Here is a 15,046-nt window from a genome sequence, read left to right as displayed (position 1 = left end):
TTTAACTGCGATGGAAATGAATAGATCATTCGATGATAAACGTTAGTGTCAGTAAACTAACAGCTTGACAGGAGGGAGCAGCTTAGTTCAGATCAAGAGGATTTATTTAAGATGACATACATCTCTACTTATACTGCTGCAGAGACAAATAGATTGTTTGATAATTGTCAGTGTCAGAAACAAAATCAACCTAATAAGAGGAAGAAAACTTCCTTTTGATCAATAGAGAACGCATTTAGTTTGAAAGGATCGCTGCATTAACTCTATTGATAATGATTAGTTCGCTTGATGATATGCTGTCTGTGTCCATGAACTGCCAACTTAATAGGGAGAAAGAAACTTACTGTTGACGAATTTAGGATTTAGTTAACGATACTTCCATTGCCTGTCGTTGATGATAAATGTCGGTGGCAGCGAACTGTCTATTTAATAGAAGGGAAGAAACTTAATGCTAATGAATGGAGCATTCAACTACTTTGAATTGCATCACTCCTTTAACTGCTTTGGAAACTATTAGGTCGTTTGGTGATAAATTATCAGTGTAAGCATAATGATAAATTGATTGGAAGAAAGAAACTTATTGTTTATTTGCAGAGGATTTGAGTAATTTAAATTAGAAATGATCAGATTCAATTTGACAATCAGGTTCCAGTGTCAGTAATCTGTCAACATAATAGAAAGGACAAAACGTGCTGCAATGAATAGAAGAATTAATTAGTTTGACTTAAATTACTACTTTACCTAGCTTTGAAATGGTTAAATCGTTTAAGAACAAAATGTCAGCGTGAATACACTGCAACCTTAATTGGAGGGACAAACCTTGCTTTGACAAATAGAAGATTCAATTAAATTAACTTGCATCATTGCTTTGGCTGCTTTGGAAAGAAACAGACTATGCAACTCTAACTATTAGCGCTGGTAAACAGAAGTAGCATCAATTGGAGGGAAGGTAAGGGCATGTGACCCCGTTTGTTTTTTGTTTTTTTTGCTCTTTTTAAATTTCGAAAAATACCTTTTTGGGGGCATTTTCATTGAAAAATGCCTATTTGGTATTTTCATTGAAAAAACAAGAAATTTGCCAGCATGAAGAAACAAAAAAGGGGGCGTTAATAGGTGAATCGACGCCACTGGTAAACATTTAACTTAATGGAAGGGAAAGACTACTATTACTAAAAAAGAAATTTGACTAATTTGGTTTGCGTTACTTCTTTAAGTGCTTTGGAAATGATCACATCACTTGATGATATGCTGTCAACTTTCTTGGGGAATAAATCATAAGTCTCTCAACTTTTAAAACAAAAGGAAACTTACTGCTGATGAATAGATGGCTTAATTAATTTGATTTGCATCACTGCCTTAACTGCCTTAGAAATGATCAAATCATTTGATGATTTACTTGCTGAGAATCTGCCCTCGTTTGCAGCTCTATCTAGATATGATATTAACTTCTGTATTTCTGAACTTTTGGACATCATTAAAGAGCGTTCTGAAAATTAAAAGATGCATAAGCAGAGGTTTCACAAAGGTGGAGATTCACAGACGTTTTTGGAGGAGGGGGGGCTCGATGGAGGGAGTGATAATGGAAATTTAGAAGGTGACTTAACTATTATTAGAATATAATATTAGATTTATGTTTTTGAAATATTTTTCTATAATAAAAGATCATATCTGGAGAATAATCCTGCAAAAATAATGATACATGAGAGGTAATTTTTTAGGCTGTTTTTATGGGGGGGGGGGGTCAAGAGCAATGGTAACCCAAAGAATACTCCCTTGTATAGGTGTCTGGTTTTACATGTAAAATGCTAGTTTTTATAGGCAACTGAAATACATGAGGACCTCTTAAAGCTTTAAAAGCTAAAATTACTACTGATTTGCTATATGTATTTATAATTTCTATTGTTGAAGCCCAATTATTTGCATTTTTGCATATTTGAACCATAGAAATGAAACAAACATAAAGGCCAAATACTCGTTTTTAGTCAGATTTCTTCCGTTTCTGTTTTTTTTTTTTTTTTCAAACAAAACTCACTTCTTTTCTGATTTGTAATCCACTGCCATGCCTCCCTCCATAAAAATTTAGACATGTTGGGACCTACAGTAATTGAGCTCTCTCTAAGTCTAACACCTTCCTAGGACAACCAATTACAAACTCTGTTATTCAAATTGAACCCCTTAGTCCCCTTATTTCTCATTTTTAGAAAAGAGTATGAATGATGTAGTGAAGGAGGCAATATCAATCTCATGGTCATTTTAAAATAGAGCACAACAGTTTTGCGCTTTTGAACCATTAGTCTCAACAAAATGGTGCTAGAACTACTATTTTTGAAACAAGACCAAAAGGCTCAAATTCAAATCACTAGTCTCATAAAATTCTGAGGAAATAAGCATAGGCTAGAATTTTTTTACATTTCTTGTCATTTTTTTCCTATTCTTCAATGATGCCTTGCTTTCAGATAGAATGAAAGCACATTGCTGTTTACTTAAGCAGTGCTATTCCGCTACCTATGATGTGCTAATATTCGCTATAGGTTTAGCCACTTCAAACTTGGATTGTTCTGAATAAGCAACTATACGCATATGTAACCAGAAGGTGGAATATCTAGAAGGAAGTGCTTGATTTCATAGGTAGACAAAACAAAGACGAAACCCTTGAAAACAACAATAGGTCTATGACCAACAGGAAGAAAACAAGGAGAACATGGTAACCACACAAATATTTTGCTTGTATCCAGCAATGCATATTCAGCATAGAAGAACAAACAATTTAAAAGATAACTACATAAGATAAAGAAAATCCAAAATCAAAGAAGAATAAAAAGAAAACAATCAAACTAAATTTACACACTTGCTACTGCATGCCATAAACCGCAAGAGTATTCGCAATTTACTGAGACATTCCAATGGAATGATAGAAGTAACTGCTACAGTTTTTTAGCATGCCAATATTATATCTTACAATGTCTGGCTCCACCTTTTAGATCCTTGGAAATCATAACTATAACCTCCCTTTCACGTCCCTTAATTCATAGTTTAACACCTTCTCAACTCGCCTTATTTCCTCCTTATTCTTGTAAGACCTATTAGTGAAGCTTATTCTGCAAACCCCCTTTCTCCTTAATTCAACTTCATGCAATTTTGCTTACACTCCTAGCTGCTTTTCTAACTTTCTTTCCCAAGATATCTTCTACTGCTTTCCAAACTATATTTTAAAATTATTTCGTCCATCTTTTGCATTATCAGATTCCATCTTTCCACTTTTATATCCAACTGCTCTTGGAAAGTTCCTTTCAAATTCTCACCATTAAGTCTATCAACATCATAGCTACCTGGAAGGTATATAACTCCTAAACACCCTAGTGTCCTGTATTGGACCTGTCAGTCTTCAATTTACAACAGCATGATCAATAAGGTTCACAAAGTGCCCTTTATTTAAAAAGGATAACAAGTTATAGTCATAGAGCCAGTCACAAACTGGATTACAAAAGAAAAAAAACTTTAGACTAGACATTGAGTCCAGGGTAATGTGCACAGTTCAACTAATTTCCTGATGTATGATAAGCTACCTAATCAAGATGAATAAGCAAATAGAGAACACTATATTTACCAATATTTGAAGACCTTGCTGCCCCAGGAGTTTCACCATAGGCTATTCTTTGAAGTTCACACAATCCAGTTATCTTTCTCAGATTCCATTTGACAACCCTTCGGACCCATAGACGCAACTCAATCCAAGTCCACTGTATAAACAGCAGTCCAGTAAAATTAAAATTTTTAAGCATATTTAGGGTATCATACAAGTCCTAAAAGAAGCAAAAACTTTAAATTTGAACTTACTGTATTATGTAATTAGACGTCACATCAGCCTGTATATCAATAATAATTTTCTCAGGCTATTTATTACATCATGTTCCTATTTAATTAACAAGAAGGGGAGTAATCCAACCAATAAAAAAAAAGCAATTAAAAGAAGATTTATAAAAAAAAAGGCCAAATTATTAATAAGACATATTGCCTAATCATCTTAAATTGGTAAATGTGAGAGCAAGTAATTTGATTAAACAACCAAAACTCAAAACTGGGGGGAAAAATAAAGAAATCATGCGTAATTAAAGAAAAATTACACCTATGTAGATATGGCAATGACTTATATGCCATAGTAAATATTAGTTACTAAACAAACTTAGTAGTCTCATAAATTATATAAAAATTTCTTTCTAATTCTTTTTTTCAATAAGTTATTTAAACTTTTTTATGGAGATAACAAAAGTTTAAGTTATGTTTTATTTTTTGATTACAATCTTACAAAAAAAACTTGGATAGACAACAGCATATTGTTGTCATAGCAACTTGAAAAAACTCTCTATGGATGGGGAGGGGGTTAAAATGACAATGTCTGTTGCAAACTGGTAAAGTGACCTTCAAGCTAAAAGATTACTACAGTCAGCTTCATAATTTACATGCAACCTTTCATAGCATTGGTTGCTAAGTTGCCCTTGATGGTATCAAATCAAAGGAACACCAAGTGACCACTGAAGTGACTTATAGTAGCTGGCATATGACTAGGCCAGCCATTTTTCTCCTGTTTATCAGCAGTTTAGGTGGCAGCCTAGTATATGTAATTAATGTTTTCACTGATAATGCAATGACAAGCAAGGGGTGGTGAGGCAGGAGCGTTGCTAGCCAAAATGATTGGGGGGTGGGGGGGGGCCAGGGATTTACCAACTGGCTGGTAATTTTTCCCACTGTTTTTTTTTGCCAATAATTAGCATAATGTCAGTTTTGAAAACGAAACTTGAGAGACTTTGATATGGTGGGATAAATGACTTTATAGCATTCAACTTCAGTCCTGGCTAACATGATTTCTGCAGGGTCTGTGTCACTTCCCAGAAACAACTCATGACTTTGGAAAGACTTTCATACCTCTTGTCCATTTTGCCCAGTGGAATTTGGTGTGCTGGCACCATAAAAGAGGAATTATTATGTATTGCATCATCCAAGCTGTTCACTAGGACTCTGAGGATGCCACAGAGTTCCTTAGCATAGAATGATTTCCAGTCATCCAGTGGGCTGGTTAAAGAATTAGAAACTGACTATGAATCACAAGAAGGTAGATGCCTAGGAATATATTTAAGTTGGGAATTCTCTTTGGCTAATGAACCAACTTTTTCCATCACTACTTTTGATGCCAGATTTACATCTCTATCTGATCAGTCTCTGAGGAGAATGTATAAGATGTCACCTTGAGGTTTGTCTTTGTAATGACAAGATCAAGCTGTTCAGTCTGAAGATAAACAACTTAAGTTATCTGAAGAGAAGTTGGCCAATGAACACAAGCAACCAAATAAAATCAAAAGCAGGTAATGCAGGATGCAGAACTTGGGCTTTTTTTATTATCTTGTCCTTGTTCTATTCTATTAGCTCTTTGAGAACTTCAACAATGGTGTCAAAGCTGTTCCATGATACTGTCAAACTCTTTGACCTGGCTGTCCATTTTGTCACTGATAAATTCTTATTTCTTATGCTTCAGTGCTGATTCAGCATTCTCAACTGCTCATTTGTGAGCAATAAACCATTTCATTTCACCCATAACAAAGTATAGTTCCTGTAAGATTTCAAACATTTTTCAGACTATGGGGGTGTTCTTGCAGGTGTGTTTCAGAATGAGGTTCTCTCTATGAGCCATACATTGAATTTAGCATCCTTGTCTTCCCTGTTTGGCTGATATGCATTCCTGGACACACTGTTGAATACCAGAAACATTGATTGCATAATCACAGCTTTGAAACGTAAGCACCTCTTTGTCTATGCTTTCCCTTTCTAAGATTTCTACAGTTTTTTTTTGTTTTTTTTTACTAATGCATGGCTAATTTGATTCTTTTTGTTACTTATGTGATAGGTTGCAAACAACCTTCTTGGCAGCTAAAATCCATTTAGGCTTGTTATTTTTGCAAAAAATGGCTTTCATCCACTTATGACAGTCTTTGTTGAATATTTTCATGAACCCAAACACTCCATTTTTAATGAATTCAATTTTAAACTCAACAAATCAGATTCCTTTCATCAATTTCTTCTTTGGACATGAGATCAATCATTCAACTGAAGTAATTTGCAAAGTTTGAAAATTATATATGGGTCCCTTGGGTGGGCATCGCTATCTTTACCACCAATGGCTCATAATCTACCAACCACCTAACCTGTTGTAAAACATGACTGCAACCTTACTGCCACGAAAGTAACTCATACTAGTTACTATAAATGAGATTTTCACAGTTCCTTCCAGTCAGTAAAACAACTGTATTTACCAACTGAGATAAGAACTTAGGAAGATGTCATGCATTCACTAACCTAGATTGAGATTTTAGTAGATGTCATGTCAGTATTTTCATGTTCTTTATTTAACCAAATGGAAAATTATGGTGCCATCCATAAAAACACTTCAAAAGTCAGTAAAACCACTACATTTATAGACTGAGATTGAGAGTTTCGTATATATTTTCAGGAACTGGAAAGGTACAAGAGTGAGGCTGTCATTGACAGGAAAAAAAGCTCTGTTAGAGTGATGGTGAAATAACAGCAGTTGTTTCAAGAGACCAGCACAACTTGCTCAGAAGTATTTTTGCTGTCTGTCCTCTTCTGTCCCAAGCAAAAGAGCTTTCAGCACAGTTGGGAACATTTATGATGGGTAACAAAGGTCTCTGAAAGGAGAAAATGCTGAAAAGTTGTGCTTTCTGTACTACAATTTGCCCTGGTTGAAATGGAATAATTAAGCACTGTCCCGACTTGAACTTTACTTGGTTTGATTGTTTTTTTTTAATCTTTTCTAAATAAATCTTTTTTGCATTATTTGGAATCCATGGTGAATTATTGAGCCTGTTCTTGGGTTTGTAATAGACAATTACAAAGACAAGACAAGAGGAGAATTTACTGTCCAAACTTATTGGTATCATATTTGTACATCAGCAATATATTGGTATTGGTACTGGAAACCAAAAATGTAGCATAATTAGATATTAAGACACCCTAAGTATAGACATATCTGATGATCAATGAAAATACCAATTTATTTTTAAATGAAGATTAGCATAATGTTTGCATTTCTTTCCTAGTGGCCTGCATGATTACAACAGTAATCAAACAAGTTTCAATTTCCTTGATATGTATTGACATTAGAATACTATGATGAGAGCCATTGAACTTTACAATATTAGAATTATCATTCTGCATTAATTGAAGAAGAATTTATTAGGCTAATAACAAAAACCAAGAAAATTAGATGAAATATTGGAACATGTTTTAACTTAGTAAGGAGAGATTTATTTTGCCATAAAAGAAAAAATATTTGCAAGCATGAATAAATAATTTACATTAGAAAAGCTATTAAGAAAGAATACTCATTAGAAAAAATAAAATTTAATTTGTAAAAAGTTAGTAAAGTGTATTTTTTACATTTAATTGCAAAATATGTATTTTTATAAGATGTATCAAAAAAGCCAAAAAGCTACTTAGCAACTTTGGCATGACTAAAATAAAATTGGATAGACAGCTATTAACATGTAACCCAGACTTGAAAGAATTCAATTTTGGAACTCCCATAAATTTCAAAAGGCATGTAGGCAGGAATAAAGGATCTGAACAAAAAGTCAATAATGACCCAGATCATTATTGAGAAGAATATACCTAAGAGAAATTAGCAGTTTTTAGTTAGTCTAGGACTGGCAGTCTTGAAGAAATTAAGTTCAACTTTTAGTCTTGGTCAGTTGAGACAAAAGTTAGCCTACAAGTTTGATTAGACTCGAGTGACATTTAGGCTTATGCCTATCAGACCTGTTGTGTGCTAGTTCCATCAGTGCTAGTTTATAAATTCTTGTATGTTTGAGATACTGTGCCTGTACCTTTGTTGAAGTGTGCACCTGTCCATCCCATGTAAGTACCTAATAAAACTCTTGTATTTTTATTTGTGTGTTGTCTATGCTATTAGATATCAGAGTTAGTCCCATGACTCCAAGTTGCTCCCAAGGGAATTGTCAGACTTAGAACATAAATTCCTATTGGTGGCTTGGTAAGTGTCCTGATTAGTTCCAAGTAGCTATGACATCTTGAGGTGTTTCTTACATGGACTAACAGGTTCACCAGAGAGGTAAGGCCAGTTTTGGGTAGACACAACCTCCAATCCTGTCTTGCTTATCCTAATAAAGAGGACATAAATTGTTTACATACTCTCCCTATAGCATGGTGCAACCCTTTTAAAGAATGAGGATTGACCCTCTATTTTATTTTTATTTTTTTATCCAATAAAGGAGGAAGCCATAGGCTTGTCACATAACAAACACAACAAATGACAGCTTAAACAGCAACACTGCAAAACCCGCACACAAAAAAAAAAAATCATCAGTGAAAAAACAACTATACAATAACTATATTATAAAAACTGTTTTTCATAGAACTCAGTTTCAACAAGAGCACTCTTAAATGATTGCACTGTTTGAGTAGAAACTATGGTATTGGGTAAACTATTCCAAAGTTTTGTTGCATGATTAAAAAAAACTACATTGACCTATCTTCTTGTGCACTTGTGGCTGATACATTTTATAGGAGTTTTGTCAAGTGGCTGAGTAATGAAAAAGTTTGAAGAAATCAGCCCAGTCCACATTATTGACACCCATAATAATCTAGAACTTATTCATCAGGTCTATCCTATCCCATCAAAACTCCAGAAGAGGAAGTCCCAAACACTCCAATCAATGCTGATATGGTAAGTGGCTCAAATATGGCACAAACTTTGATGCCCAATGTTGAACCTTTTCAATTTGCTGTGAGTCACATTTCCATGTAGGATACCACACAGAGGAACAATATTCTATCACCAGGTGTACTATTGTATTGTATAGTGTCATAAAAGGGTGAAGGTTAAATTCCATGAAACTTCTCTTAATCTGAAGCAGACTGTAATTAGCATTTTGTGAAATTATTGAAACATGCTTATGAAACTTCAACTGGTTATCAAAGTGAATACCTAATTTTATTAATCCCCTGTAATAGGTGAAAGCACTAAATAGCCCCCATAACAAAATTCTATATTGGTTGTGTCCTTATGTATATACAGCATTACTAACAGCTATGCAGTATTGATCTACTGCAAAACTACTATTGGGATGGGGTAGAAGGTCAGAGAAGCTTTGTTGCAGCAAAAAGGGTTCCCAAACCCTCAAAAAGCAAGTTTTCAGGATAAAATTTTGTAAGAAGTACTTTCAATTTTTATAAGACATGGAATTTTAAGCATATTTCTTTGTTGGTTCTTTGCATGAAAATTTAGGCCTATTTCACTCCTTAGCTTCTGAGAAAATTGTCATGAAAAATTACATGTTTTCTAGGATCTCATGTTTTTCAGCTTTAAAAGCATTTTTTTGAAAATTTTGGAGTGTATCCCTCTGGCCTAATCTTAAATATCAGCCTGCATGCATAATATCCTATATTAGGAGCCTGTTGTCTTTGTATAGAATATATGCTTTTTAATCATGATATCTGTCTGAGATTAGGCATAGGCCAAGTACTTGGGGTCTTACCCTAGGCTAGGTCTAATGGTCTTCACAGGTTCAGAAACTGCTCAAAAAGAAAACAAAGGACCAAAAGATGTTAAACAACAGACAGAGGAGAAACAGAAACAACAGAGAGATATTTTCATTACTGAGCTATGAATTAGGTGAACATACAACTCAATGCTCTTTTTATGCTCTTTCTAAGTATAAAAATTGTTTTACTCAGAAATTCCATTTTAAGTCCTTTGTGGACCCTTAAAGGTGATACATTTTTGTTTTATTTCTGACAATAGAAAAAGGTTAAAAACAACAATTTTTATTTTATAGAATGTAGAATGATTTTAGTTAACACATTTTGACTACAGATCCATTATACATTACCCCCCCCCCTCCTAGTGTGCAAATATACAGTCCAAATTATATATTTAGCAAAACAATTTATGTTAAACAATTTGAATTATTAATTTTTTTTGGGAAAACTTACCACAAGCATAAAAATTTCATCCTGAATCCAAATATGACATTCAATTCCCTTGCAAAATTGCTTCTAAGCTTCTTTAAAAACAGCAAAACTTCTTTCATCAAAACAAACACTTTATGGCAGCTACATATACAGTTTTATAAATATCAGATAAATAGCACTATTGGATGATGAAGAGTTAGATATAAGTGATTAGTTTGTTTACATTAAGCACTTTACATAAATAGTACTATCAGATGATGAAGAGTTAGATATAAGTGATTAGTTTGTTTACATTAAGTGCTATTTGTTTGATATTTATAAAACTGTATATTAGCTGCCATAACATGTTTGTTTTGATGAAATAAGTTTTGCTGTTTTTAAAGAAGCTTAGAAGCAAATTTTGATTATAATTTGCAATGGAAATGAATGTCATACTTGGATTCAGGATGGAATTCTGATGCTAGTGGTAAGATTTTCCCCCCAAAAAATGAATAATTCAAACTGTTTAGTATTTTTCATATCAAATCACAGTACTGTTCTATTAACCAGAATCTTTTATATAGTGCTAGTTTGGTTAATATTAATGAAATAAAATAAAATAGGATGGATATATAATAGTTTAGAAACAAATTTGGGCTATATATTTGCACATTAGGGATGGGGGTGGGGGCAAATTTCCAGGGTTTTTTTTCCACACATAGTTGAACAATTTTAATTTGAACACTCATTTTAGATCACCTGTTTCACTCAATTCCACTTTAATAACTGTTTAATCATTGGGTATCTCTCATGCATCTGTCACGGTAACTGTTGCATCTCAAAATGACATTCTATATACACTAGATAAAAGAGCCTGGTTGACAGAACAGTACCCAAATCACTGCTCAACAAGATTTAGTATTTTTCATATCAAATCACTGATCAACAAGATTTAGTATATTTCAATTCAAATTGCAGCTTTCAGCAAAATTTAGTATTTTTCAAATTGAATTGCCACCATGACATTTCTGTAAAAAAAAAAACAGGAAAAGTGAAGAAACTTAAATAAGCTTAGAACTTAGGTAAAATTCTACTTTAGCTACTTTTGTCTATCTTGGAAAGGGGTTAGGTTAGGAAAATGAAACTTTCAAGGATCAGTCTACAGGCTAAAGTATGTCCTGGGAAGGTATTTTGAAGTACCTACCTCCACTCCTTCTCCCTCAAGAGGGTCCTGAAAATTGCATACATGACAGGTCTATACCTAGCCTATTGAAAATTTGACAAAACAATATTTTACTTTAATTTTCAGTTTCTTCTTATCTGGCTTTAGTTCTGAAAATGCAATTCCTGTTATTTGAATAGAATTTTAAGCCATATCAATGTTGTTGTTTTTTTTAATTTTGGAAATGTATTTGCATACGCCTATCTTTAAAACCTTATAAATCTGGATTGAGCAAAGTTGTGAAGCTGAAAACAATTTTTTTATACTTCATTCAAGCAAAAGATCTATTTTACAATGTTTAACTTTATAACACATGGATTTTTAAAGGTCATTAAAAGTCAGGACCCTCTAGAGAGAGGAGTGGAGGTAGGTACTTCAAAATACCTTCCCTGGACATACTTTAGCCTGTAAACCCATCCCTGAAAGTTTACTTTTCCTAAAGAAATCTTTTTCCAGGATAGCCAAAAGTAGCTAAAGTAGAATTTTACCTGATTTTTTTTAATCTATCTGATTAGGCCTAGTCTGTTAATATAAACCTTATCCCATTACTTCACTGTGTTCATGGCTGTATATTTGGCTTTAAAATATACTTACCTATCTGTCTATCTGACATGCAAAATAATTCTACCAAACACATTTTAAATGTAGACCCACTATACTTTAACCCCCCCCCCCCCCATATGTGCAAATCTAGATCAATATATACAAAATCATATTATTGAGTTAGGACTAAAGTGAATACACCATTCGATGCCTTTTTTATGCTGATTACAAATATAATAGCCTAAGCATTTCTATCGGAGAGTACTTTCAGCCCCCCATCCAATATCGCCCACTACAGGTTTAGGTTAGGTAGAGCCTATATAGGGGGGGGGGCTGAATATACTTTCTAAGGTAAAAACTTATTTTGTTTATAATAAGCACAAAAAAAGGCCTCGAAATAGGCATTCCCGGTATTTGAAACTCAATAATATGATTTGGTATATATTGACCCAAATCTATAGCCCAAATATATTTCTAAAGTAATAAAGAAACTAACAAAAAACTAGTGTGTTCTTGAATTTTACCCAGCATACACCTGAGTGAGTGGGGCATAATACACAAGTACCAAAATTCCTTCCTCTACAGAAATAAAATTCTCAGATTCGGAAAGCCTTATTTTCCATAGCAGAGTAGGCCTATTTTCCAGGGGTGTATTTTCTGGGAGAGTAAACGCTTAGAACCCTTGGTCTGGCCATAGGCTAGCTAAAGGATAAAAAATAGGTTAAAACAAATAGCCTAGGCTATGCAAAAAATTATCAATTTAACAACAAAATAAATCGTCAATTCAGCAATAAAAATTATTAACATAAATCAATACAGCACTAGTTTAGAGTTATTCCAAGATCATAAAACATTCTTCTTCTTCTAATTCACAGCAGGCAGGCTATTCAGTTGGTACTATTTAGCCCTCTTCTTTTTGCTTCACTCTGTGGGCTGCAGAGCTACTGTCTTGGTTGTCTCTTATTTATTAAATATTCTCAGATATCTTTCAGTAGATCTTTTGACTCAAGGAGTTCAAATATAAGATGATAGACCAAATATGAGACGTATTATATCATTTTGTGTTGTTTCAATTTTTTGCATCTGGGTCTTTGCACATGCACCATAGATGTTGAGCCCATAGTCAATATAGGGTTTTCTCCTTACATCCCCAGGGTGTGGAAAGAAGTCTTTTTAGTATATTTGTTTTTCTATAGCATTTTTTTATTGTGTTTGAAATGTGGAGGTGGAAATTAAGTTTTTGGTCAAGCATGAGACCTAGGTAATTAATATGATTATCTCCTGGAATAGTTGTTTTATTTAAAGTTAGTTTTGCATTAACATGGTTTCGCTTCCAGTAAAATTGGATTATTTTTGACTTGGTGGGTGCAATGGGTAAAACTGAATGTTGAGAGAATTTTTCAAACTGGAAAAGTGACTTTTGCAGATTTGACTGTGCTATGTGAAAGGTGTTGCCAGATGACCATAGCACCAGATCATCAGCATATGATCATCTTCTTCTTCTTCTTCTATTTAACAGCAGGCGGGCTTTTCAGTAACACTATTTAGCCCTTTTCCTTTTGCTTCACTCTGTGGGCTACAGAGCTACTGGCTTGATTGCCTCATATTTATTAGATATATTCAGATATCTTTCAGCAGATCTTTCGACTCTAGGAGTTCAAATATAAGATGATAGATGTCGATTTCTATACTCTGTGTGCAGGTATAGTTGGCTAGGCTCTTGGCTGATAGTGGGATTTTGTGGTGTTTGAAGTATTTTAACAGTTTAGAAAGCAAGGTATGTTGTGCAGACGTCAGCATATTACATTCAAATAGGCAATGGTCAATCGTTTCATTATTCATATTACAATGCCTGCAAAGAGGGGACAGGGGAATTGAACCACTTGAATTAGAAAACTTATATGAGAATCCAAGGAAGTTTGGTCCATTTGTTCCAGAACGAATTCCATGATAAATTTTAGAAAGATACTTATTGGGAAAGGGGGAAAGGATAGGATTAATCTTATTAAAATTAATATCTGATAGCCTCCATCGGTAAATATCTCTAATTGGGATTGGTCTACCACTTGGCTGGTAAATATTTATATCATTTTTTGCTATTTCATCAACCTGATGATTACCACTTATGCCAGAGTGGCTAGGAATGTACTGAAAGTAAGTTTTTATGCCACTTGAAGCAAGATTATCAATAATACTGAGACAATGATAAGTGTCAATGTCCAACTTATATTGAGGAGCTGAGGCCAGCAACTCAAGGCTTGATAAAGAGTCGGAATAAATGATAATATTATTCGAATTATCAATCAAAGATTGGTTTTGCTTAAGGTGTTCTAATGCCATGATTATGGCATTTAACTCAGCAGACATTATAGATAAATTATTAAATAATCTCTCGCCCATTGCAATTTTCAGGTGAGGAAGGAAAACACCACTTGCAACCTTCTCATTCATTTTTGACCCATCAAAAAATATTTGGAAGTGATTTTTATAGGTAATTGTATTAAGTTCTGAAAATTTTTTCTGGACAAAAGCAATGGGGGTTAAATCTTTATTCCATTTTGAAAATTCAGTATTTATTATGGGAGATGACCAATTCCATGGAGGGGATTGGGGGAAAGTAGGTGCAATAGACTTTGCTGGTACAGGGAACTTCTTTTGAATATTGGCATACTCATCTGCAATACCTCTATACATGGCTGGATTTCTTAACCAATTATGTAATGTGTGTGAGCTATTTGATTCAATTTTTGTAAGATGTTTTATCAAGAGAAAGCTACGTCTCTCCCTTATTGTTGTTAATCCACTCTCCATAAGCAGAAACTTGGTGCTTGTGGGTTTCCTAAGACCAAATATGAGACGTATTATATCATTTTGTGTTGTTTCAATTTTTTGCATCTGGGTCTTTGCACATGCACCATAGACAATGAGCCCATAGTCAATATGGGGTCTTATATGTGATTTATAAAACTGGAGTAAGGTTTTCTCCTTACAACCCCAGGGTGTGGAAAGAAGTCTTTTTAGTATATTTGCTTTTCTATAACATTTTTTTATTGTGTTTGAAATGTGGAGGTGGAAATTAAGTTTTTGGTCAAGCATGAGACCTAGGTAATTAATATTATTATCTTCTGGAATAGTTGTTTTATTTAGAGTTAGTTTTGCATTAACATGGTTTCGCTTCCTGTGAAATTGGATTATTTTTGACTTGGTGGGTGCAATGGGTAAATCTGAATGTTGAGAGAATTTTTCAAACTGGAAAAGTGACTTTTGCAGATTTGACTGTGCTATCTGAAAGGTGTTGCC

At 33.9% G+C, this 15,046-nt stretch overlaps 1 protein-coding gene across 2 annotated transcripts; it reads right to left on the bottom strand.

The window, feature by feature from the left end:
• Nucleotides 1–1,307: 1,307 nt before the first annotated feature.
• On the bottom strand, nt 1,308–12,664 carry LOC148938594 (ELMO domain-containing protein 1-like). 2 transcript variants are annotated; one of them, XM_089107674.1, is made up of 3 exons: nt 12,564–12,664; nt 3,608–3,803; nt 1,308–1,486 (listed from the first exon to the last, which is right to left on the bottom strand). In XM_089107674.1, the coding sequence occupies exons 2-3, from the start codon at nt 3,780–3,782 to the stop codon at nt 1,308–1,310; spliced, it is 354 nt and encodes a 117-aa protein (XP_088963800.1). In that variant the 5' UTR covers nt 3,783–3,803; nt 12,564–12,664. The 2 variants fall into 2 exon arrangements, with proteins under 2 accessions (XP_088963800.1, XP_088963801.1); XM_089107675.1 differs by having other exon boundaries at nt 12,569–12,589.
• Nucleotides 12,665–15,046: the final 2,382 nt, after the last annotated feature.

This window comes from Artemia sp. Qi Xiang Cuo, unplaced genomic scaffold (assembly GCF_049724085.1).
Source record: "Artemia sp. Qi Xiang Cuo unplaced genomic scaffold, ASM4972408v1 HiC_scaffold_3094, whole genome shotgun sequence".
NCBI classification, from domain to species: Eukaryota; Metazoa; Arthropoda; class Branchiopoda; order Anostraca; family Artemiidae; genus Artemia; species Artemia sp. Qi Xiang Cuo.
Note: the sequence above shows the minus strand (reverse complement) of the source record. Positions and strands in the feature narration are given on the sequence as shown.

Excerpts from the sequence above, each read along its gene's own strand:
- LOC148938594 (XM_089107674.1), bottom strand. The coding sequence starts at position 3,782 with ATGCTTAAAAATTTTAATTTTACTGGACTGCTGTTTATACAGTGGACT. Across the intron at positions 1,487-3,607 it reads AGCAAGGTCTTCAAATATTG|AACGCTCTTTAATGATGTCC; the intron begins GTAAATATAGTG and ends TTTAATTTTCAG.